This window comes from Styela clava, chromosome 1 (genome assembly GCF_964204865.1).
Source record: "Styela clava chromosome 1, kaStyClav1.hap1.2, whole genome shotgun sequence".
Taxonomy (NCBI): domain Eukaryota; kingdom Metazoa; phylum Chordata; class Ascidiacea; order Stolidobranchia; family Styelidae; genus Styela; species Styela clava.
The window spans coordinates 26498731-26526556 of NC_135250.1; the positions used below are offsets into that span (position 1 = coordinate 26498731).

The 27826-nt window shown below is 34.0% G+C and overlaps 1 protein-coding gene across 2 annotated transcripts; it reads right to left on the reverse strand.

Moving 5' to 3' along the window:
- Positions 1-964: 964 nt before the first annotated feature.
- Positions 965-27803, reverse strand: LOC120334973 (uncharacterized). Of its 2 annotated transcripts, XM_078112975.1 has the most exons (14): positions 27709-27803; positions 26258-26515; positions 25700-25972; positions 25181-25438; positions 24490-24771; positions 21982-22236; positions 18847-19095; positions 16721-18264; positions 16212-16347; positions 15752-15853; positions 15255-15332; positions 13859-14074; positions 9963-10760; positions 7012-8452 (listed from the first exon to the last, which is right to left on the reverse strand). In XM_078112975.1, the coding sequence occupies exons 1-14, from the start codon at positions 27743-27745 to the stop codon at positions 8361-8363; spliced, it is 4578 nt and encodes a 1525-aa protein (XP_077969101.1). In that variant the 5' UTR covers positions 27746-27803; the 3' UTR covers positions 7012-8360. The 2 variants fall into 2 exon arrangements, with proteins under 2 accessions (XP_077969106.1, XP_077969101.1); XM_078112980.1 differs by lacking the exons at positions 7012-8452; positions 9963-10760; positions 13859-14074 and adding an exon at positions 965-1474.
- Positions 27804-27826: the final 23 nt, after the last annotated feature.

The following is a 27826-nucleotide window of genomic DNA, read 5'->3' on the forward strand; positions in this document are numbered from 1 at the left end:
TGTTTGATTTATGGAGTGTAGCTAAGTCGGTCATTTGACACAGAAGATAAGCCAAATTAACGAACCTATAACGCAGTTTGTCTTGGCAGTCGGAAAATTGGGTTGCGGAGTCATGCAGTAGTAGCAGGTTGGGCAATCATTATATTAAATGGAATGTTTCGTTATGCCTATATGTTGAAAGGATTATCAAAGGGCGGGGAATAGTCGGCTGGTAAACTAATTTGAGATTTTGAGTATTAATTTCATAATTAGCGAGAAAGTAATCCCGCCCTCCAGAAAAAAAAGTGTTTAATCAAAATGATAAAAAATCACAAAAAATAGATTTTGACAAATAGTATATATATCAATAACAATGACAGACTAAAAACAAATTAAAAAACGCATATAATTGAACAAAAAATTTGAAAATAAAACAGTAAACAAAGCGTTGCTTGACTGTGATAACACTGTGGATCTCTGAGAATTTTAATAAATTTCGATATCGAAACAAACCTAAACTTACATATAATGCAATATCAACTAAATGTTGAAATCACATCAAATATCATACGAAGGTGTTCTTTTGGATTGCAAAAAAATATGGTTAAACAAACAACAGAGGTCTAATAGTAATTTAACAAAAATAAAAGTTGTACCTTCTTTTGCTACTTTCTTCATATTTAAATACTGCAAATTTAAAATTAAATGATTGTAGTAACAATTTAGTGATATCAATTTATAGGTCCATATGGATTTCCAACACTTATAGCCAAATCTATTTATTTAGTATAAACATTGCACAATCATATAAAGTGAATTTCAATTGCTAACTCCCTATCTTTCCCCTATGCCTTTATGCTAGTTGATCCGTATGCTTAGACTGCAAGGATGCTGTATCTGGAATAAACATGGTTATTCTATCCAATTAAAGAGTCCAGCTGCACCATAACGAAAATGTATATCTGTAACGTTTCGTCAACTTCAATTGCTGGAATTTCGAGATAGATTGATTTCATCATTATTTGAAGAGATAGATTGATAAAATACCTAATTTATTTTGAACTTTGAATGTTACAAAAAATGCAATACACAAAGACAAGAACGAAAAATTACAAAACACAGAAAAACGTTTTTTTCACGCAAATACAGCAAGAAAAACCCCAACAACAGAAACTTAGCAAAACGATGTACACTTCTTGTCCAACAAGCTGTGTGAAAGAAATTTTGGATAAACGATATAAATATTTATTTAATAATAATAGTTCATGGCTCAGATATAAAGATTGTAATTGATTGAAAAAATTGAATACAGTCAGAAGATGACAATCATCTAATCGTCACTCAGGTAATGTCGTTAAAGTCCAAGCAGTCAGTTACTTCCTACTTGTTCCTAGAAGACTTTCTGGAGCCTTTGCATCAAACTTGACTTCTGTTCCAGTCTCTTCTCTACTTTGAGTTGTAGTATTGTCATTGTCTTCTATAACAACGTCTTTTCCTAGAGTGCATTATTTAAATTAGTGACAAAATAAGCATAAGCACAACTTATCTTCAAATCAAAAATTGTATGTAATCCGACTAGAACTCAGAAATTGGAAACTAACAAAGTCCAAAAACTACTGATTGAACAGTGCCATATATCGGTTATGTATCTACATAGAAAGAGCTGTTGGATGGCAGAATATACTTATATACAAAACTTATTGAAACCGAACTTCTTGCTAAAAATCTAATTAAAGTGCAATTTTGACACAAATAAACACTACTATTGATCAACAGGATAAAAGGTCCTTAATCCCATTTTCACTTAGTGGCCATTTTGAATTGAATACAGATACAGTACATAAGGCAATAACCAAATATTGACAGTCGACAAAGCTGAATGGGGTACTTTCCATGTTCCGAGTTTGACAAGGAGTGAAGAAGAGAAAAAAAATTGAGTAATTTCTTACAGATGCCAGGCCGTACAAAATATTTGTTAGCAGGTATACCATGCTGGAATTTGTGTAATGTGTGTCTACAATTTCTTGTGTTTATACCTACCATCTCACCTAAGGTGTACTAAATTAATTAGAAAGTGCCTAACTAAAGAAATTTCAACTCTTTCAAAAATAGCAGTTCTGTAGATACCAGTGTCTGCATGCACAGAGTCTTGTTTGGCGTCAATTTGTAAAACACCTCATAAAGAAATAAATTTTTCCTAATGCTATGAGATCTTCATTTTTATTTTTTTGTATTTCACCCTGTATATAATCTTTTTGGAATTCCAAAAAGCAACTTTTACCGGGAAATAGTTATTTTTGTAAAGTTTTGGCATATTTTCACCGGTGAAGGTCCAAGTGAGGCTTCAGTCAAACAAAGAACAAGTGAATACCTTATTAACTTATCTTCACGTTTAATTAAATAGAAATACAACGTTTAATAATTCTATCGCGATAAGGTATTTGTGATAGTTCGATTTTTCTTGTTGGAGACGGATTTGGGATTTTTTCACCCGCATGCAAGGTTACATACTATGCAAGGTATACCAAACTATTTCTATCCCAAAACCCAAATTGACATTTTTCTCACAGGCTGGATTCATCCAATTGATATTGAAATTACTAAAGATGACAAACAGCCTCCAAAGAGTGTAAAACAAGCATGGGTGAATCCCTCTGGAGCTAATTGCTTCAAATTGAAAATTGATAAACAGGAAACATCACTAACTGAAAATTCTACTATTTTGACCATGGAAAACCTGGACATACTTGCACAGCACAACTGTCCTGCGGATTTGATAAAAAAATTACGACAACAAATGCATCACCAAAATATTCAACATGAGTGAGTCAACAATTCGCTAAACTTTATATTAGATTGCTTATTTTATAAAAAATACCATCAAGTAAACAACTTTGTTTGATATTAGTGTAGTATTGACTGGTTTGGTAGAGCATACCTAATATGGCAGTGGTTGGCAAACTATATGTACTTACAGGCCAAATATCCATTCTTCCATGAACAACCACCATATTAACTTGCAATTTATGGCGCACTCGCACCTCCTATTGCTGTGTTAGACGCCTTCAACAATGAGAGGTGTATGAGTCCTTTTTCATATATTTTATCAAACAAAGCATTGTTTTCATTCACTTATTAACATTGTGAAGGAGGATGTTTTTTCTGTGTCCTGGCCAAAGCAGCCACTTCGTTGCCCCGCTGTACTATATTAAGTTAGCTGACACAATTTTTGAAATACCGGTACTTGAATTAAGCAACAAAAAAAGTATTGTCAAAAGACCCTTTGAAGTTGATATATAAGATATTTTAATTAAAAATATTAAGGGACCTTTTCACTCAGATTTCACAGCAATAAAGGATTTATTTTTTGTTCTAAATTGATGAATTTGAATACAAAATTATAACCAACAATGGATACATGGATATTTGAATTTTAAAGACTTTTATTGTGACACAGAACAATTTTTTAAAATAAGTTGTATTATATTTATACAGGCAGAATAACAAACTACTCTAAAACACCCTCTGGATATATTCAGCAATTTTTATTAGAAAAAAAGAATGGGAAAATAAAAATCATTGCAGTTGAAAAATGTGCAACTCAAGGCAGTACGTGTCGCATTTGCTGGAGTGTAATCAAAAAATCGCATTCGGTGTTGTTTCGTCATGAAAATAACCAGAAAATTTGTTGAAATCTTGTTACATCACTGATATCAATGAATTGTGTGGTGTCACGGCTCGCTAGAGGCACTTAGCGAAGTGGAATAATGTACTTGTTTAGTCCAAATTGTTCACTGGCTTCTTATCTTTTTGGTGAGAATGTATGCTATCAATATAATACCTACGGTAATTATGATAACTAAATATTGATGTTATAGCCCAATAATATAATTCCTTTGGATAATTTTTTTCAACCAGTCTAAACAGTACTCCAAAAAAAGCTTATAAGCCAGAAAAGCTGGTAATTACTTTCCTGTACTCCACATTTAGTAATCAATCAATTTGCAGTTATGAAAAAAAATAATCTCAAAACGCCATTTTCAATCATGTGAGCAATGAGCATTTCCCAATTTTAATGGATTTTTGTTCGAGAATCATATGGATGTTTGAAAGCAATATCACCGTTATGAAGAGTTTGAAATCTTACACTTAATGTAGACATAAAAAAAACTTTTGCATGTTTCAATGATTATATTGGTGTTTTTTTGCATGTCTTATCTTGATACATTACAAGTAACGATAAATGTATTTGCACAGTTTTTGTTTTGTAATGTTTTGTAATAATTTTGTCGCCCTCGAAGCCGAAACCCTTGGAACACCCCGGAATAGAATATATATATAGAAAATATGTCTGTCCAGATTGAAGAGTTCAACAATTCTCATGAATGTAATTATTACCCACTAGATTTTAACCTGCAAACCGACGTATGGTAATCAGAGGTGCGATGTCGATCATTTTCCCAATGCTTAGCACGATGCGCCCCATTGCCATTATGTGTTCAGAGCACAATACATTTTTTTGAAACCAGTATATTTCTAAAATATACACTGAACAGTCTTCACTGGAACCTGTATAAGTGATTTGTATGACTTAAGTGATTGGGGCATAATTTGAACTAACTATACATCACAGGTTCAAGATTTCAAGTACAAATTTCCACAGGTCAGATCCCACCACTTCGCACACAGTGTAAATTTGAAGCCTTGTTTAGAAATAAGACATGACAACACCTAAAACACAAAGAAAAAAAAAGGAAAAAAAATGGCATTTTTCGTAATTTGTTCTGTTTTATATTCTGTTTTATTGATTCATGTATTTGGCTGACTAATTGAGTCTAAAAGTTTGAAACAATGTATATATTTATACTTCTTTCATTATCCAGTGTATACATGGGTCCATCTTGACAGCAACATTATTCCCAAACAAATCACATGAAATTAGTAATTGACTAGGCGCGGCTGCTTCATTTGTAATATATTTCACAAACTGCTTAACTTCGCGAAAATCAGGAAGTCGTCATCAATTAAAAACTCAAATTGATGATGTCGAAAAGGAATTCCGTTAGGGTGAACGCAATTAATTGTTATAGCTATCCCATCATTTTTGTGTGCGAAAATGATATCAAAGCCAGTTTTAAGATAGCCTATATTGTATTTTAAAATAAATGTTTCTCAATAACCGACTCCTATTGTTGAAAACTATTCGAAACACATTTTCAGGTTTTGTGTGAACACGACTGTCAATCAAGTATGTGGGACAGAACTGTTCAAAAACTGTGAACAGTAGTCAGGGCTATTGGAACTAAACATACTTTGGCTGGTCAAGGGCTGGGTGGTTATTACTTCCCATTCAGATTTACCGTCTGGGAGATGAAGGACATCAACTGCAATTTTTTGTTGAAGGCAATCACTTTTGCACCAAGAATCCGTTTGTACAGTAATTGGAAATTTTGCTGGTATTTCAGATTTTATAAATAACAATGGAGTGATTGCTGTGTAACCGGGAGGCCATTTCAACGAATCTATTTCTAGTTTTCCATCTACTAATATTGGTAAATTAAAAGAACCTGGGGGAAATGTGACCAAACAGTCACAGATCTCAATGTCTCCCCATCTGGACCAATTTGGGCCCGAAATTCTTTTTCAATTAGAAAAAATGAAAGAAAAAAAAATATACAGGATAGTTTTCTATCTCAACGATGACTTAATTATACAACAACCTAATGTTACAGTCAAATATGAAAGAGTATTGAGTAAGTCATTCAATCTTTGTTTAACTTGAAGATAAAATGGCTAACATAACAATGAAGTTCTACTTCGCGAAATCTTTTTACGTAGTTACTGGCCGAGAATAACAATGTTTTCAGCACTTGATTTATTGAACAAATAAACAGGAATGACATTTGTGACCGCAGTCATGAAAAGTGTTTTGAAATTGTCAATTTCATTCACCTATATTGGCTAAGCGATAATGGCCCATCATGCTCAGCGTTATGCTTTCCACCTCTGATTACACTTCGTGGGCTTGCAGGTGCGAATCCTGCGGGAGATGATTATGTGCAGTGGTTTTCAAACTGTGGGTGACGTGAAGATTTTCCGGGGTCGCCTAATAATAATACAAATATAAAATAAACAACAAAATTCACCAAATAAAATTCTCTCTAAAACTCTTAGGTTTTGCTTAGTTAAACGTATGTTGTCCATCTTCCTTATTCTCTATTTATTTTATATAATTTTGGCACCTTCCAGGACATACAACATAACGTGACATTGAGAAACACTGCTCTAACCGACACATTGCCAAATTTTCTGAAGGAGGCTCTGTTATCCGGGTGATTGTGTTTTTACCACAAGTGCAGTGAGTATGGCAATTAGAGCGGTAGTATTTTATTCCGTTAACAATGCAAAATAATGTATACATTACGTACATTCCTTTATATCATTGGTTCTCAAACTGGGGTCCGCGAAGCGATTTTAGGGGGACCGCGAGACAACTCGGCACAAAAGCACTGTGATTCGAAGTAAAATGTTGATGTCACGCTTTTAGAATGTTTCTCCAAAGCACGACACCGTCTACAGAAGACAATATTACATAACAAACGTTGGCGAACGTGGCCAGTACCGTAAACCAGAGCGTATTGTTTACGAAAGGCAATAGGGTAGTTTGAACATGCCCCACCCCCCCCCCCCCCCTCCCATTAAAAATAAATTTAGATATACCGATTCATATGTGAAATTTGATTTTGCTGTGATAAGTTCTGGAGGAAAAATAACCACTGTGGCACCGTACAATCCCGATCTCGCTAAGATGGCACTAAAATAGCGCATTCCATTTTCAACAGCTTACAAATATGAGGCAGCCTTTTCTACATTACTCGCTATTAAAACAAAATGTTGTTGAAACAGAATAAACGTGAGACACGATATGAGAGTTGCAATATCCAAGGAGAACCCAATGTAGAAAAACTAGGGGGAGCCAAGCAGGCGCACCCATCTCATTAAACTGCCATAATGTCATTCAGTAGATGAATGCTTGATATATATACCTCGTTGCTAGTTGCTTTCATTTCTTTAGTGGACCGCGAGCCATCAGAAAAATTGAAAGGGAACCGTTATGCATAATTTTTCAAAAAGTTTGAGACCACTGCTTTATATGATTAGAATACATGTTAAGTCTTTGCACTAAATTCGATACGTTCTGAGAAACTTGATTTGCTATAACCCATGGTTGATTCCACCAAGCATCCTCGGCAAATTATGGACATTTCCCCGGGCATCGACTTCCTTGTTTACTTTGTGACATTGGCCAATCAGCAAGATACAAAAAGTGACGTAACAATGCTCCATTTTCGCATCCCCTCAGACACTTTTCTCACTCAGACAGATTTTCAGTCGCGGTCGTAAACATTACCTCGTTTTTGCATTTTTGAACTCTATTTGTTAGTTTTTAGTTTGGTTTCAGAGATTTAAATATAAATCAGATAATTCAATGATCACTCTTGCAGTAATGAAAAATCAGTTTAGAAAGGGCTGTGATGAACTAGGCCAAAATTCTTCACCGGTACTTTTAAAAAACAGATTGTTGTGTGCGATGAAACATAATCATGGTTTGAAACACATACCCCATTTTACAGGCGCCAACTCGCAAAACCCCTCATAAAATAGGCCCCGAAAATTTTGCAATGATAAAGTATAGGATAAATTTTTCGGGGGTCAGAGGTCGGGGAAAGGTCCATAGGCCTAAATAGCAGAATCATTCTCATAAATATATACTTCTTGCACGATGACAACAATTATCTGAATCTGAATCGGTAAATAGGACCAATTTGGACGTTACTTTTCGAGTCGATAACATTTGGTTGTCTAATATGATCTTGATTTATGTAATATTTTTCATCCTAGATTTACTTTATATAAGCAAAAAATAATATATACATAAATCACACAAAATAAAAACATGTGGTACATTTGATTAAAGTCGAAATATTATTAGTTTGATTTATACATCATTCGGCTGATCAAAACCTGCATAGTTTCTAGTGCCAGCTTCCCAAAATGCTTTATAGGTAATGTTCTTCGGAAAATTAATTTGCATACCAATGTAAATGCAAAAGTGTGATATTGTGCTGAAACTGATGATCATTTTTGATATTGAACTCAGAAGATCTGCAATGCCATTTTGATTTCTATAATTATCTTAAAAATTCAGAAACACTACATGACGTTCCATATGAGTGAGGCCCTTGTTTACAAAAAAAAAATTTATGACAAATTTGCGTATTGCCGCTGACAATTCTCTCGCCGAAACATGATAAATTCATGAAACTTTTGGAATCTCCATCAGTATAAGTGTCACAGAAATAAGAGTGAGTAAAATCACTTCAGTGGCCCTGCAATACAGGATTATTGTTTATAACTTTTATGCCATGACCTTGGATGACATTCACAGCTGCGCTTGATGGCTCCGTTGAGGCTGAAATAATAATAAAAATTAATTTACACGTCAGTATTTAAACTTGATTTTACTGTTCTTATTTATGTTGCAAAGACGTTTTCATTAATGGGAGGCAATATTTCAATATCTCCCTATTTACATTTGGTAATTTCAAAGTTATACAAAGCAATGGTAATGGCTGTAATCACTTCCGGATTTACCATTAGGCCAGGTAGGCTGAAGCCTAGGGGCCTCGACATTCAATTTCTAACTGTTATTTGTAATCGCTTTAAATTTTAAAGGCTTGTACAAGAAGTTAACCGGTTTAGAATTTTTCTAAATATTTTCCAATCGGATTACCAATTCCTATCGCAAATATGTTCCGTTTACAAGGTTAAAAATTATATACTAACTTAATTATATATCAACTTACCAATATTTATTACTAATACAATATAAAAAAATATATATAATATAAATATACTAATTTAAACTAATTTTTCACCCTGATAATGCCTTGATTTTTTGAAAAAAATCATAAAATATGGATATATAGCTATACTATATCATCGAAGCTACAGCGGATTTAAAAATAATTAATTTTTCCAAATTAGCTGTCATGACATTTTATTGCAGCCTTGGGTTCAATTCAATTTCTTTACCAAATAGATTCGGGTTAACCGGAGGCCTTTTAACATCTTCTGCTGCTGGTGATTAGGGCAGTGATTCTCAAACTTGGGGTAATTTGGCAATGGGCGTTCAGGCGCGCATTGATTTACCAATTTCTTTTGTAATCCACGTACTTTTCACTAGTCTGCGGAAAAGCTAGTCATGTCGCGCGGTGAGTATGAACCATCATAACAGCAATACTTCGGTTTACAAATTGTATGCTAAAATACCGAGTATATCATCTTAAAATTGTACCGGAAGATAAAAAAAAATGATAACGACATGTCTGTGACAGTGAAATTTCTCAGTTTAATTCTCAAATTGACTCAACCAAAGCAGATATATATTGTCTTCAGCTGACAACAGGAATATCCCATCCTTTTCAAGAATACGTTAACACTTTTGATTCAATTACCTTCAACTTATTGTGAATAATGATTCTCTGAGATAACATTTACCAAAAAAAATATCGAAACGAACCTATTTTTCCGAATATTTCAAAAAAAAGTCTCGAATCGCTACTGGTACAGTACCGGTATTCCAGTACTGTAATATTCGAATTTGAAGTATTTCGATTACCGGTGCCGTACTCCAAATTTCGTTCATGATTCCTACTTAGATTAAATCTGTTTATTTTAGATTCTGTATTTTTAAGATATTGTTGGCAAAAATTGGATATATTGCTCTCTTTTATTTTTACAAAAGGCAATTGATCCTTTGGTACTTCGATATAGGGTACGACATTGAAAAGTTTGGGCACCATTGGATTAAGGAAAATCCGATGCCACGTTAGGAAACTGGTGTATTAAACCGTAACCTTAACGCTTTGCATGCCGAACAAAAAGATCTGAATAAGTAACATGACCATTCGGCTACTTACTAATTGCATTTTTATCAAGAGGGTATGACACATTAGCTATCTCTTCAACTGGTAGAGGTGATTCTTCTACTTTTTGTCTGAATATTAGAGTGATTCTGTCTTTACCAACGATTTTTTCCATTAGAAAACCTTGCATGTAATACCATTCCTCCACAAAATCACGATTAAGTGTTGTTTGCCATTCACCGATTGTCTTTTCAGGTTCAAGACATTTAAGTACAAAATCAGCAGTTTTTCCCAATTTTAGTTTGAACGATGGAATGGTGAGTGAAGATAGTATGTAGTTAGCCTTTATTAATTTTTTTTCACATTTCTGCTTGATTGGTTCGTAATCCAAACAAGTCACACACCTGAAGTTGTCATTCTTGTCAAAGTACACCATGTTGAGCATTCGGAAGGACATCTGGCTGGGAAGGAAATTATATGGCATATAAATGACTAAAGCATAGGGAGTGAAATGATCACACTTAAACTCGACTGTACTGTTTTCAGTCAAAACACTGGAGCATACTTTGTCCCACTTATTGTCCTCAAAGAACATTACATCGACAGATATGGGTTTTTCAACAATGAGATGGGGTAAAGTAAGTTTACAGATAACAGGCTCATTGAAATTTTTTTGCGATGAACGAAAGTCCAATATGGGTGTAATGCAAAAGTATTCATCAGGGAGAAATAGAAAATCCTCAGTGCAATCGGATATTTCAATCTTTGTCCCATTCTTGACTGCACCTTCAGGAAAAATGAGTGAGCAATTTCCCACTCGAATAGCGCCTCCTTCTACTCCAATTGTTTTGCCTGAAAAAGAAAATGAAAAAAATCAAATATTATTGTACAATGGCAACTTCTATGAAAATTAGGTACTGTTATGCCAATTGGATAAAGATGACTGACGCATCGTAAAAACCAATATAAGCACGCTTGCATCCCACCCCTGATAATCTCAAACTGGTTTGCATGTATGAATTCCTTTGGGGTTAATTATGTGGATTGCTGGACTTCTGCTATAGTGGGTTATTTCATGAGACCAATGGTCAGTCACGACTTCCTCCAAATATCAAGCCCGTGCTTCTGAAACAAATGACCGGTTAACTATTCACTAGACATGGACTAGTAATCATACGTAAGGACATGGTTTTCCATGTGATTAGACCATCTAGACTAGAGTAGGGTTGCCTCGATTTCGTGAAATATCGCGTTGCATATGAAAGTGTCTAACAGACAATGACCTATCAACATACTTACCGATCGAGATCAAACTACGAGATTTACAAATATACAAAATAATAAAACTGATATCCATTTACTAATAAATACCACGTTTTTATTCAAAATTACTGCTAAACATAGATTAGTAACAATTTAAAACGAGCAGGGGAAATTCCTTGCTATCGACTAGATAAAAAAAAAAAAAAAAAATTTTCCACACATTTTAAGGGAAGGGCTCATGTTAAATCATAAATAAAATTCGGAGGAGGTCTTATTTTCGAGGAAATACGGTAGCTGTAACAATTGTAGAATAATTTGTTTGAAGCTATAACTTTATTTTTTGAAAAGTGTGTTGCAAGTATTTTTTTATTTCCTTAGTGTGCCGCGAGCAAAAAAAGTTTGGAAACCACTGGTTTAGTCACTAGTGCTAAAGATTAAGCAACAATTTCGCTTCTTCCGTTTTGTTCTGTATTTATTCTGTTCTCAAGAGAAAGTGGGCACAGCTTGTGCCTTTGAATACACCGTATATTTCTACCATAATACTAAACAGCCTAAGTGTTTTGGTGGCAAAATTGGCCAATGTGGCCCATTGAAATTTTGTCAGGGATTTTGTCTTTCCAAATATGATAACCCTAACCTAGAGCAGTGCAGCAGTGGCTCTCGAACGGATGCCGGTGGCCCCTTAAGGAGGCCACGAAGATGTTCAATTAGGGGGGGGGGGGATAGGGGGGGCAACAGCACAAGGCTAATAATTGATCATAAAGCGAATTTGATTGCGGCCTTTTTTTAAATAAAATTCTCCGTTTGGGCGTTTACCGCAACTTGCCTAGATAGATTACGGTGTTTGCGTTTGCTATCGCAGGGTTTATTCACTTTCTTGTGCGTGATTTGTTTAATCATAATGAAATTTGGAATCCACCAATCAAAATAGTTTGCCGGTAGGCCGCATATCCTGTAGAAGAGTGTAGACAGACGGGCAGTCACACTAAATCGCAACATAACCTTTGTTGTCCTATTGTAGACACAAAAACTCATTTGTAAATTCCGAATGCTCAAAATACAAAAATCGAACGACAGTTACGTCGGCCTTGGCTTTACCAAAGTAAATCGAGATGATATAGAATGTGCCCAATGCTTGCATTGCACTATGCAACGAGCAATGAATCATTAAGTCCGTCTAAACTCCAAAACCGCGGCGACAAAAATTATCCCCCGGTGAAATACGTTGACATTAGAGACGTATCGGATAAATTTTCGGTATCGGTATCGCAAAATGAAGACCGATATTTCCAATATATTTCAGCTTTTTAATCGGACCCAGAATATTTTGAAAAATTAATTAAATACGGATGTGGGAATTTAAATTGTGTTCGTTGTTTTAGCCTCGTTAACTATGAGACATACTCTTTCCCACCCCCGTGAGTACAAACGGGAATAGGATACAGACCTAATTTTAGCTATTTATCATCCCAACTAGCTCAACTATTTTCGCTGCCAAATTTTTATATTAACATTTTTTTAATATTACATGGTTTAAATGAAATAATATTTCAATCCAATATTAGTGGATTTTCCAATGTGTGGAGTACAAAATACGACATTATATATACTGGCACCAAAACCGGGACGCCGCGGATCGGACACGCCAACCTTGGTTCAGTTCCAGTAGATTACGAGCATCAAAATTAGCTGTAAATCGTATTAAAATATCCTTTATTTGTCTTTTCTTCAAAAAACAGAAATCGTTCAACTCATCAGAAAACTTGCACTTTGTTTCCGGCATTTTTATGATTCAATGACAGTACAATTTAATGTTAATTAACGCACGGTTCATGCTTCATATCATATCTACGATATACCAATTTTTCTCTCTATCTGAACCAGTGAAGTGAGACACAAATTAGTGGTAAATCGGCAAACAATAAAATGCAATTTTGTAATAGTATCAAATAGAAAAATTATTTATGACTGTCATATTTATTTATGACTGTCTATCACCGGGACGGCCTGCCAAACCGGAACATATGGTAAACCTACTTATTATGTAATATATCTGTTTTCCAATCTAAAATAATGTGTACCGTGAATAATGTTCAGAGACTATTGTTTTAACCCGCCTGCCTGAACACTCGAGGTAATAATTACATAGTATCGTAATATCGGTATCGTAAAATGTTTTTTTAATATCAGTTATGGGTATAGGTGGGTTTTCAGTTGGTATCGGATCGGTATCAGTATCGGAGACTAAAGTGGTATTGGTATGTGTCTAGTTGACTTCGTTTCTTTGGCTGCCAAGATTTGACAAGAAATCAACATTGGATAAGTTCGGGTTTCTGTCGGAGAAAACCCCGCTCTTGAACGCAGCTAGGGAGTGGTATATCAGATTCTTACCCACTACGTAGCAAAAAAAGCGGGTTTGCTTTTTGATTCCATAGAAAGTCGTAAAAACATATACAATCTAACATGTTTAATTTTTTTGGAATGGCGAACGGGGGTTCACGAGTGCAAAAAGGCACCGTAAGGGGGCCACGAGCCAAAAATAGATAAACTTATCTTCCCCCTGAGATAAACTAAAATCCCATCCTGTTACAGGTATTTTTAAATGCGGAAACATTTATTATTCAAAATGTTCAGTCAATGTGACACCGCGTTAGTTGTGTGAAAGTTACAACAAAACTCCAACCTACTTGTTTGGATGTCAGTTTTAGAAACAAGCTTGTTGTGGAGACCATCAGACGTATCAATTACCGAAACAGAATATTTGTCTCCGGGATCGATGCCATTTAAAATGGCCGAACCTTCCGTAGTTGTTGTTGTAATTTCATGACCACTCGATAGAGATTTCGCGACAACTTTTATATTTCTTGAAGATTCATTCACCAACTGGACACAGATTGATGACTCTAAAATATATGAGATTAGAGATGAGAAACGAAAAAATAGGCCGATTCAGATCGAGAGAATATATTTGCGGCCATAGCTCTCGTCATGCATTTTTCTCATGATGTTTGATTGTTTTAGAAATATTTGTGGTTAAGGTTATATTTTCAGTCAAATTTAATGTTGTTAGATTTCTTTACCAGAAATCTGAAAACGAAAAAAAGATCTCAACGCTGTAATAAAACGATATGGTACCAGAAACTGACGTTACAATATACCAATTTCTAGTCGCAAAGAACTCTCGGTAAACTAGTATGAAGTAATACTTCGGCTAGGTTTATTTCCTGAGAATGGGAATCAGTTTTGTCCCCGAGTTTATAAATTCGCTAATGATTTTAATAGCATTCGTGAAGCTTTACGAACGTCTGGAAAATCAGGTCTACACGGGAATGGATGAACCTTGGTAAATCGCTTCCCTGTGGGTTTAGAGTCATCAAATAGGATAAATACGAATATTCTATCCAATTAAAACAGTGGTTCCCAACCAATGGAATTTCGATACCAAAGGGTTTATTGCAGGGTAGGCTAGGAGTTTCATCGCGGAGAATATCATACATCCTGCAAAAACGTTATGATTCCGTTATTCTATTTACCATGACAAAGAAACGATAATATGAAAATGAAGTTATGAAAGCGGCTTTTCAGCTCTTCTTCATATAAAAACAAAGGCACGAAATTGAATGAAGGTCGAGGATCATATGAGATTAGCTTTGGCAAAAACTAAACCACGAATTACGCAGTTGGCTACGCGGTTTCAATGACAGCCATCACAGCTGCAGCTTGATGAATGATTAAATTACACAATATTCACTTTGCCACTCATTTTATTGATAAGTATATAAATTGAGGCAGGGGGTCGCGAAGTATGTGTAAACCACGAAAGAGCGTCGCGAGTCAAAAAAGGTTGGAAACCACTGTTCTACACCTTACTAAAGTGTACCTAATCAATTAGGAAGTGCTTAACTAAAGATTTCAATTCTTCCAAAAATTGCAGTTGATACCTGTGTCTGCATGCACAGAGTCTTGTTAGGCGTTCATTTGTAAAACACCTCATGAAGAAATAAATATTTCCTAAAGCTATGAGATCTTTGTTTTTTTGTATTCACATAGAAAAACCTAACGACATATTTATGAGAATCTTACCAGAATTTTTTTCATCCACTGAAACGGTCAAACTGGTTCCGGTATAACTTCTACTACGTTGTTTCACATCACTCTGCCCTGAAATATATAAATTTTAGATTGAGATATTTATATCAACGAAACACCACATATAATTATACATCGATATTGCCACATTGTAAACACAAATTGTGAAGTGTAATCCAACAAGGATCTGGACAAGTGTCCATTAAGTTTTTGAAAGATATGGGTATAGTCCTAGTTAAGAGTGCCAGAACTCAAGCTCTCTCATTTGCGACATAAAAAAGTTCTAGCAAATTGACCACTGGGACATCAAAAAAAAAATTAATTAAAGACTGAAAGACAAATGTTATTTCAAACGTTTGTCAAATTTTCTTTGTCGTAATTCCGTCTGTAAAAAATCATATAAAGATGAAACATCTTTTATGCCTTGTTAATGATCTTGAATATTTATTACTTCGTATTTTATACTGCATACCTATATTTGAGAATCTTACCCAAATATTTTGCATCCCCTGAATTGGTAAAACTGATTTCTTTCACAGTATCGTCACTGCTTTCAGTGGAACTTCTACAATGTTGTCGGATGTCACTCTGCCCTGAAATATATTTGTGATAATGATATTTATGAATTTGTATTTTTACATATGTATGTGTACACTACACATATTCAATAATTATCACAGTCACATTCTCAACATTCCAAGTAAGATCTCTGGATCCAGCTATTAATACGCCAGATTCTTCTAAGTTTTTGAAATATCTAGGTATGTTCCTGGTTGAGGGTAACCACGATGTTTCAACCGAAACTCTTACGACATATGAACATAAATAGTGCTAACATATTGACAATCATGAAAAGAATAATTGATGGGTAAAGAATGAATGAAGGTCAGTCAAAGTTCTATAAAAAGCCATATATGTGAAATACTTTTACAGCGCTATAGTGCTATTCACCTCCAATACTCTCCAAATCTTTTCGAGAAAATGGTGTCCAGCTAAGTGTTGTGGAGCGGAGCGATATGGCATCAGATTTGGAACGTTTACGGTTTCCCAAAATGCTTGTTGTCTTGTACGTTTTGACATCCAGTGCCTAAATATAAGTGAAATATAATATTAAAACCTGGTAATATGAAGATATATACGTGTTTGTGTGATTGGTGCATTAAACGTAGCTGTAGCTTGTGCAACCGTATGACTTGCATAAAGTAGCTTGTGCGAAGAATGAGAGGGATTGATATTCGGGTTATTGCCAAAATTCTTATTGTCGCGACTTGACCTATTCCACATTTACAAGCATACATCTACAACAATCACTTTTTAATTTTTTTTTTTATCTCGCCAATAATTTTTCTAAATTGAGAAAATTTAAAATTTTATTTTGATGAATAAGATTTTCTAATTGAATTTAACTGCATTACACCCCACAGACCCTTTTTCATTCAACTTCAAATATATATATATACCTTTCCGTATACATTGCTGGATCTTGCAGTATCAATTTGTAGACGATAACCAGCATCTAAGGTATTTTTTACATCTATGTTGATTTTGGCTTCCAAAGGAACATTTTGTAAAAATCTGCAAATCTGATCAATTTGATTATTTGACAATTCATTTTTTATTTTGATATCTGGACAGCAGTCAGATAACAATTTGGTGTTACCTAGTTCGATGCAGCAGAGAATCCAATCTAGGGTTATTTTGCTGTTCTCGTATATGTACTCTTTGATAATTCCAGCATGAGCTTTGATGAAATTCTCAACAACTGTCTTTGTTTTTGTCAAATTGGAACTAGAATTTTGGGTTAATTTTGAAATCAGAACTGAACTAGTATGTTTAGATGTAGCGAGTCGAAGTAAACCTGCTACTAGTAGCATTGTGAAAGTATTATTTGCCATGTCCATACTATTTTCACTAAAATGGGCCTTGAATTCGTCATCCTTTAAATAAAAGGTCATGTGAATGGCAGTTAAGCACATGTGATAGAGTTCCATGCAGTTCTTTATCTTTTCATCTGGCTCTGCAGAAGCTTCGTATATGGTTGACTCATCCTTCTTTTCCTTTCGCTTTTTATTTTTCTGACTTTTGGTTAATGGCTTCACCTTGTAGAGCAGTTGTTTTGGTTTCTTCTGTTCGGCATCAGACATTATCATTTTTAGTTTATCATCTTGGTCTTTTAAATGCCGATTCAAATATTTTGACATAACTTCATTGAACACAAAACCTGTTGAAAATTTATCAAAGCAAAACTCTTTGTTCTGATTATCTTTAATTAGTTGTAGAATTATTTCGCAGAATCCAGGGTTGGTTAAAAATGTTTTGGTTGGAGTCAAGAATTTTGAATCAGGATTTTTTTTCAGAACAGTTTGAATCTTTTTCTGTATGCCCTCTTCATCAAATCCCAGTAGGGTGAGGTATTTGAATGGTTTTGTTCTAGCATGTAACTCCGATTGCATGGTTGTAACTATTGTTTGGCAATGTGGAAAAATTTGGCGATTATCTATCAAAAAATATTGAAATAATTCATTAGGAGATATTTTGTCTTCATACCCGCAAAATTTCTTGTTGCTTAGTTGTTGATTGACATGAAAAGTAAAATTGTCAATAGCTATCATTATTTTCCCGGAGTTTTGTTTCATCCAAACTATTAGAAGTTTCATTTCATCATCTGACAGCTCTTTCATGAAGCTGTGAAGTATATCTTTCATATCCATTTTCTCACTAATATGCTTGATTTCGTTAAAATCCATGTAAAGTCCCAAAATATCTTCATCAAGTGTTTGGAGTGCGCTTTTGCACACAGCTGTCTTTCCTGATAATGGAACGCCATATACCAAAAATGTTTGCCCATGTTTGATACTGCGGGTTATTTGTTGGATATTGAATTTGGTTGATACTTTTGTGACAGATTCTGAAGATTTCTCAGCTGTTTCAACAGGAATGAATTGATCGATAAGAAAAGTGTCTGCAGCTTTCTTCAGAGTTGTTTTTTTCAAGTAACCCAAACCTGAAACATAAAAGTAAAGCTTTACCATACAGTTGGGTTAGTTGTGCTTTATGTAAAAACTTTACAAAACAATATTAAAATCAAATATTCGACTGAATAAAATAAAAAAATTTTGAGATAGATATGTAATTATATTGTACAGTATTAGTTTGTATCGTAGGACAAGACACACTTTTGCAAAAAATATATTTGTGAGATATGGAGTATTCGCGAAAACATAGTTACCTACATATTATCGATCTTCGTGGTACAATTAAACAGGCAAGTTGATGGAAACAATCAGCAATTTTAAAAAAGTTAGCTTTGCAATAATCACATGTGTCAGTAGCGACTAATAAACTGAACCCAGAATGAAATAAAATAAGCCCAATAAGGTGATTCCACAAATTAGATCTAGAAAAACGACTTAAATAGGCTGAAAATATGGTTCGAACCTTTGTGCTCTAGAAAGATTACTTGAATTAGTCTTTGCACAATTAGTGATTTACTTGAGTAATTCACAAGATTAGAAATAAAAAATTAACTCAAAATGAAAAGATTCTTTTGATAGTACATATCGAAAGACAGTTAAACATATCCTACCTTGCCTAAATGTAGTTGTGGTCGTTCCACTCTCACCACCGTCATTTTTTGCACATACAGATATTTTGAAATTGACATATAATCCCTTTATCATTAGATGTGGTTTATGAACAAATTTCATTTCTTCTTTCTTGTTATCTGTGGTTATTTTGAATATGTATTCTTTAGCTTCCTTTACAGCGTCACATTTTATTTCAGTCTCATTTGTTTCCTTCATCACATATCTCAAGTTTTTAGGTATTTCTGGAACTGTAAAATAAAGTAATGAACCATTTTCAATTAATCTATTGAATAATTTTGTAACACAGGCCCAGGGATGGCCAATACCGAATAGTTCACTATTTCGAATACATTCGAAATTATTTTTTTCGAATATGAAATTTCGAATACTTCGAAAATGAAATCCTGAAATTGAAGCTTATCTAAATGTATGTAGGAATTTCCATACAATAAGCAATGGAATAACTGCTATCTACAAGTTAAAACCTAGCTATATTACCAGGCATTTCATATTTGCAGATTATTGCAGTATATATTTTATATACCATAAGTCATGTTAACAGAATTAAATTGATAGGCAATAGTGGTATCGATGATGGATTTGAATATTTGTGCAACACAAAATCATCCTTGTAAAACGCCCATACTTTTAACTACCAACCATTATCCAAATTATTTGCCAAAAAGCGGGATAAAGTAGGAGTTATTTTTCCGACTCGTGACAATTTTTTCGTGAGTACAAAAATACGAATCAAAAATTAATTCTATTCGGGAACTTTACCACACAATTTAAGTTTGCAGATCGCCGTTGTATGTTTGAGTAATAATACTTTTATTATTTTATAAATATGAAAATAGGAATCAAAAACTATTTATAATCGGGTAGTTTACAATACATTCTAAGTCTACAGATCGCCGTTGTATTTTGTAGATACGAAAATAGGAATCAAAAATTAATATTAATCGCGAGTTTGCCACCCAATTTATGTCCACAGATTGCCGTGATATTGTGCCGAATATAATTAGTTTTTGATTTTTATTTTCGTACTCACGAAAAAATTGTCACAAGTCGGAAAAATAGTTTATACTTTATCCCGCTTTTTGGGAACTAATTTGGATAATGGTTGCCATTGGTTTGTATTTAAAAGTATGGACTTTTTACTAGGATGATTTTGTGCTGCGCAAAATATTCGAATCCATGACCGATACCACTATTTAAAATGCCTTACCGTGTTAATTTAATTCTATTATCATAACTCAAATGTTGGTGAATCGGGCAGTTTACCACACATTTTAAGGCCACAGATCTCCGTTGCATTTTAGAATTATAATAGTTGTATTATTTTGTAAATACGAATCCGAAATTAATTATAATTGGGCAGTTTACCACGTATTTCATGTCCACAAATACCTGTGGTATTTGGTATTAATACTTTCATTATTTTATCACTATGAAAATAGGAATCAATATTTAATAATATCGGTCAGTTTAACACACATTTTATGTCCACAGATTGTCGATACAACCATGAGTTACGTTGAACAGAATTAAATTAATACGGCATGACATTTTAAATGCTGGTAGCAGTCATGGATTGGATTATTTTGCGCAACAAAAAATCATCCTGGTAAAGGATCGATACTTTTAACTATCGTTATCAAAATTATTTGCCAGAAATTATTTTCTAATAAATCGACTTGTTTTTCCAACTTTGACAATTTATTGGATATCGTAACAATGACGGCTATAAATACCGTATTTTCCGGCTAATAAGTCCTCATGTCAAATAGGACGATGTCTATTTTTAGCACTCAAAAAAGTTTTTTTCCATATAGACCTCCAATAAGACGGGTAGAAAAATTGTGTCCCTGTTGTTCAGTTATGCTGATATGCGCTAATAATTTTATATGTTTAGAACCAGATCATGTTAGTTTGGTAGAATCATACTCACAGAATTAACTATTTTTAACAATTGAGCGGTAAATTCAAGTAAGCGGCAATCATTTTGGACAACCTATTAACCCGAACGTTGAAATAATTTTGGAATGTGTACTACACTGTATGTGCACGGGTTATTTCGCAGCTGTGTTTTCCTGTCCCTGTCGTGTTCTGCTGAATCGGCAAAACGAAAAGGTCGCAAATCACTTTTTCTCGGTGGCTGTGTTTCTCTTTAAAGTAACGATAACCGGCCTGCGATTAAATATCATGATTGGCAGACCCTAAGACTCAAATATAAGGTTACATAAATCATGCTTGAGGAGACTCATGCGAATAATAAGCATGCCACATGGAAATAAAATAAACATACTTTCTCAAATGTGTCGCAACACTATACGACGTACGGTCGCACAGAATATAAACAATCAAAGTGCCGATTCTATTTCATCGTCATTACAATACGTGAGACAGCGTAAAAAGTCGTTTGAAGATTCCCGTAAAACGAAACACCACGTTTACGGCGAAAAGTGGCTACTATTCGGAATTATTCGAAAATCAGCCGAAAAGGTATTCGAATACTTTGATATTCGAATACATTCGAATATTCGATTCGTTTTGGACATTACACAGCCAGGAAATTAAAAATTTTTACAACATAATATCTTAGTCTACTTCACGGTCGTGGGATTGCATGAATTTAGGTTATTTTAATGTTGGAAACTTAAATATTCTGATTCTTATATAGAGAGTGAAATTCTGAACACCAACTGCTATCATACCTTTCATTACCCGTGTAAGTTTGCAGGTGGGTGCAAATTTTTTTGGAGATAATTATGTCCAAGAGGATTGCTATCTCTTTGCCATTGTAAGGTGGTCCACAAACAAGTCTAAGCATCTGAAATTAATAACTGATTAACTATCCCCAAGCCCGATTGGTTACCAGGACCATGCCACCACATTGTTAGGCATCCTTATTGATTTGCCTCTTTTTTTTGAATAAATAGAAAAATCTCATCCTATCTTTCTGGTTTTGTTACCTTTTCTTTCTATATAAGCATAAGAGATATATACTTTTATATGAGTCAATTTCAGTATTACTTATTATCGTTAATTAATTATCAAAATGAAAAACAAATATTTTAAAAACTGAGAATTGAAGAGAAGTTTCAGAACATCGACCTTCATTATTATCTTACCTGTCATGAATGTATGCACCAAAGAATATTTCCCGACACCAGCTGAGTTTTTAGCACGGACCCTAACTTCATATTTTGAACTTAGAGATGTGTCAACAATTATAGAGCATTCAGAAGTTTGCAAACTGCAACTTTCAAATCCACATCTGGTAACTTCAATCATGTACATGTCGGCGCTGATCACTTTGACCCAATGCATTTTATACTTATTGTTGACTTCAATGTGGGAGTTAACATTGGCTACTTCGGCTGGATCTGAAATCAAAAAGTATTTTTTGAACAAATGTTTTATGAATTATATACAACCTACAAAAATACAGATAACTGTTCAAACAAGAAAAACATGATAACTAATATCATCCAGTTTTAGTTAGGATAATAATTACCACAAACCATCATATTAATCATGAAACTATACGAGCTCATGAGTGGGGTTGCTTCGTTTTTTATTTCAACAATCGTGATATCAGAAATAACTCCAAAAGCAACTCGCATACTAAGGCTGAGGCTACTAATTTAAATTCATATATGTGCAAAATATTCATTAAATTACCTTCATGAAATTCCATTCAAAATAAAACTTATGGGTTAAAAAAATTATATGGAATGTAGTTGATATTCTAATGTGACAAGAAAGCTGTCAGAAATAATCCTAGTCCACCTAATTTAAATACAATCGTATTTAAATTTTTTATGGTATATAAAAAAAAATTGTTTCAATTCCGTAGTTGATTTGCTGCAAAAAACAAACAGAATCCGGAAAAACAAACAACCGATTCAAGAAATTTCAGTTAAATATTAATATTATTTATTATTTTCAGTAACCAGGTTGAGTACAATTATTATAGATACACTCACGCCACTTCAACACTGCTATAAAGCACAGTTTTAAAAAAAATTTCTCAAGTCTGTTTTAAACAATGCCCTAGACCAGGGGTTCTCAAACTTTTGGTGTTGCGGAGCCCTTGAAAGGTTGAATATTATTCGCGGAGCCCCAAAATAAATGTTAAAATTTTACTTTCAGATTAATATTCCTGAGCAAGTTAAAAGTACTTTACTTATTTTAAATGCTGAACCCTTTTTAATAGGGTTAACACAAGTCATAGATAAATCTAAATTTCAAACATAATATACTAAAGCTGTAAATTTGACACTTGACCAACATATTGATAAATTAGGGGGCGAATCTTTTCCCTTTTGACATTGAAAGACTTAGAAGGCCGCTAATAACGAGCGCGATATCATTTTGTTACAATCGCCGATTTTTTTCGTCAGCATGGCGTGTTTTTGAACCTTTAAACATCTTTACGCCGGTGTTTATTTTCCCTAAATCAAAAATTTCCCTCGGCATATACATGTATTGTTACACAATGACGACGTTAATTGCTTTTTGTTCTCGTGGGGAAGTATGAGTTTAATGTGAAAAACATGTTACCATATTATAGTCATCGGCGATGAAAGGCTAAAAATAATAATTAATAATGAGGTAAATCCGCAACTCAAATTTCTTAATTGAAAAACGCCTTCTAAAATATTAAAACTGAAACTTAAAATGAAAGATCACACGTTTCGTTTTCAGCAGACTCACCTCAGATTGAAAACGCTTTTATAGACATTGTAAATCATAAAATTTGGTGTTATGTTAGGTTTTCATCGTAGTAACTGCGAAATCGAAACACAGTCAATTGTGAGCGCGATCCGCGATGTACCTTTTTTCATTCTGAAACTACCGGCAGAGCCGAATGCAATAAAATAAATTTCAATTGTTCGTATTTTGCCCAAATATTGTGATTTTTTAAACGGCGATATCTTGCTTAAAAATAATCTCAAGTGCAAAAGAACAAATCAAGTTTGACAAATCCCATGATCGCAAAAATACGACTCCAATTTATTTATAGTTGGCAGTTTATCACATATTTTATGTTATTTTAGAATAGTATTTACATTTTAGTAATCCTAATAGTAATCTCGGACTAAACGTGAGTAACGATGAGACACGTTAAATGCTCGCATCGGTCATGGATTGAATATTTTACGCAACAGAAATCTCGTTATCCGTTTTTTTAATCGCAAAGAATGTTGCGCGGAAATTTCCGATTCCAATTTTGAACCACCTGCCTCTTAAGAAACCTGGCTGCGCTCCTGCTTATAAATAATGTCATTTTTTAATTCCGCCTCTTTACCATATTTCGAGGCTATTTGTTGTCAGATTTTATCAATGCTGTTATTGCTTCTTTGAACAGTTACAAAATTTTGAGTCAGTATTTTGAAGAGTTCGCGGAGCCCCTGGGTTTCTCTCGCGGAGCCCTGGGGCTCCGTACGGAGCACTTTGAGAACCTATGCCCTAGACAAACATTTACTAAATGCTTTAGTTGATATAGCATGAACAGAAGAACTCCAACGTTTCACCCAACTGGAAACCACTAGGCATGAAAAGTAAGCGGTTTGTCAACTGACAAGATTTCATTAAAAAGAATTCATTGACAAAATGTGAGACAAAAAACTCACATGTGAGAATTGGATCCGATTCCACTATTTCTTCCTCGGAAATCAAATCTTTACCACTGAATACTGACACGATATATTGTGTTCCAGGCTTCAAGTTTTCCATCTTACATCGAGCTGTGGACACAATCTGATTTGATTTCTCATTGCTCCATGTATCAGTTGCTACAACTGTGTATGCATTCGTTTTGTTTTCTGGTTCATCAAACATCACGTTTAAGCACGATTCAGGATTTTCATCATTGTGTTCAACTTTCAGATTTGAAGGTATCGACAACGATTGTCCTGAAAATGAAATCATACAGTTTTAATTCGAAGGAATCTTAAATGTCTATTAAAGTCCAATAAAAAAAGTTTACAACAAAAAACTACAACGTAGTTTTATTTGCATCCTCCCATTATGATTGTATTAAATCTTTCTGGTTGAGGAGAAATGGAAGGCAAAAATATGCCAGAAAAATAATAAATAGCTTGCTGATTTAAACTGTTTCATGTGGCCACCATCCAATTTACTGATTAAGTATTTCTATAACATATCTGCATTGGTAATCACAAATAGTTATTAATTATATCATTATGAACTTTTGCCGACATTCCTATTCTTCAAAGTATATTTTTCAATTGTATTCTTAAGCCATATGGGAAGGGTTTATGCCATGCGCGATGAGAAAACAGAACAAAATAGCGAAGCTACCTGTTGAAAATTCAAGTGTGGAGTAAGGACCACACCCTGCGGAGTTCCTTGCGGCCACGCTTAGAATGTATGTCATTCCCAAGGTCAAGTTGTTCAATACTATTCCATTTTCTTCTTTTTCTCTAAAATGGTGATCGTCATCAATTATATTTTTCCATTTGACATGGTATGAGATTGCACTGTATGCTGGTTTCCAATCAATCCCGAAAATGTTTCTTGTGAGGTTTTTGCAGGACAAATCTTTTACCTCTGGCGGAGCTAAATGCATGATGAAAAAGTTGGATATGTAACCTGTCACCAGATATTAAACTTTGAAAATAAAAGGCGCATAGTTATTCACACATCATGTCTCTTACTTTCAACTAATGCACCGATATTTTATTTTTTGAACTGTCATGTCACATATTATATTACATTATTATTATATACTAAACTATATCTAGCTAAATTAAACTATTTTTATTTTTAAGCAATTATTAGCAACACAATTAAATTATAAATTAATCCACATAGACTCACCTATTTGAACAAAATGTGGATGCCGGCAAGGTATACTTTCAATTTCATTTGCAATTGCAGAGACCATGATTTCATAAGAATGACCTGGTATAAGATCTGGAATGTTTGAAGACCAATCTGGAGTTTCAGTAGATTTCCATATTGCATACAACACACTTTTCACAGAAACTTTGTAAAGTTTTGGAGTGGGGTCGGGATCCTTGTACTGAATGATGAGAGTTTTTTTGTCTTGTGCACAATATCTTACTATTAAATTGCATGGTGATTTCGGACCTTTAACAAAAGAAAATGGATAAAATAAGTTTAGTGTTTGTGAATATCAGGCCACCACCTTCTATTGATACTTTGAAATTATGGGTATGATGATAAACAGTATCAGCTAAGGTCAGCTAAATGACATGACTGTCTCTTGTATTCAACTAACGGCAAGTGAGATTTAACTCGTTGATTGACTTAACTCGAGCCTCCGTTCTCCTGTGATCTGAGCCGACTCAAAAATCAGCATTTAGAGACTTCTACCAAAACTTGTTAAATAAAGATGAAAGTAGTGGCAATCACCTGCATGTATAGTCACAGTATTTGAATATTCGCCTGTGATATCTACGTTTACCGCTGCTACGCGGACTTCAATAGTTGAATTTATATTAGCAAACGTATAAATTGGAGATGTTGTTTCAATTTTATGTCTGTTAAGAACATCTGTAATATGCCACCATTCAATTACATAATATGTGGGTGGAACCTCTGGTGTTTTCCATGTTAATTTTGCAATTTTTCCATCGTTTTCGAGTTGTAGGCCAATGATTCGGTCAGGATCTAATAAAGCAACGTAAAAACAAAGTTAAAAAATTGTGCAAACTACAAACTATGTTTGAGTAGTAATTTGTACAAGGACAAACACAGATAAGAATGTTGAAACAACTGATATGATAAAACAAGCGTGGAATGCTCAAACATGCATAGACAAAAGAGTCATTGTTCAAAATACGTCATTCGTTTGAGTATGTGTTGACATGAAACTCACAGGGCGTCTCTCTGAGACATTTAAAAAACTTTAAAAGTAATGAAAGTAAACAGCAGCTACATCTTCCACTACGGACAATTTAAGAGTAATAAGAACACTAGTTAACCAACAACAATACAATATAAACATAAAACACCAAGGCCTCAGAGAAGTTTAAAATATGTTCTTATCAAACCTACCTAAAATTGATAGACATAGTTAATGTAAATGTAGCTTCATATTATACTCTATGCTTGGGATTGAAAGATTATTTTATTACATAGAGTTTTTGCGTAATATTGGCGAAAGGAATTAGTAATACATTAGGCGTTTTTTTATAAAGAAGCTCAGGTACTTACAAACTGCAAGTGAAGCAGGATTATTAGGCATTACTACTGGGGTGCATGGGTAGTTATCAATAATAGTATGCATCCAACTTTAAATTCTGAGATTGTATTTCAGATATTGTACATAAACTACAAGTGGGCAGTGGTTCACTAAATTTATCATTGGTCAAAGTATTTTTGGCAAAAACATGAAACCGTGAGCATATGCACTAAATTTTCTCAGTTACTTTTGCCTTTATTTGTAAAACTATTGGCCGGACATAGACCATTTGTCATTTACTGTAACCCAATAAAATATGACTGCTTCATGAAAAAATATTTAATGACTGAATATTTTGTTCAACTGCCAAATTATTTGTTAAAGTATCATTTGAAACAACGATATCAGAGGTAAACATTTCTGATGTATATTGGATGGTTTGGAGCGAGAACAAATGCATTAGAGTCATATAACTTTGTTGACTTATATAGATTACCAAGTTTTTTTTTGGCTACTGTAACAATATGCATGGTTAGTATGTTTTCCTTTAACTTGTAGAGTTTGTAATCAAGGTTTATAACTAATTTTAGGACGAGCACAAAAAATGAGTTTGGTAGCTAAGGTTAGTCCATAATAAAGATTATATAAACTTCCTTCTTTCACTATAAAATTTACTCACATGTATAGAAGGTTTCAATTGGTTGTTGACTTCCCATATTTTGACCCAACAACAATTATGCAGCTTTAAACTTTAACTTAAAATAAGTATCTGAAAGATTTTACAAAGCAATGTTATT

Excerpts from the sequence above, each read along its gene's own strand:
- LOC120334973 (XM_078112975.1), bottom strand. The coding sequence starts at position 27,745 with ATGGGAAGTCAACAACCAATTGAAACCTTCTATACAT. Across the intron at positions 25,439-25,699 it reads TCCACATTTTGTTCAAATAG|CTCCGCCAGAGGTAAAAGAT; the intron begins GTGAGTCTATGT and ends TCATGCATTTAG. Across the intron at positions 8,453-9,962 it reads TCTTGATAAAAATGCAATTA|CCTCAACGGAGCCATCAAGC; the intron begins GTAAGTAGCCGA and ends TTATTATTTCAG.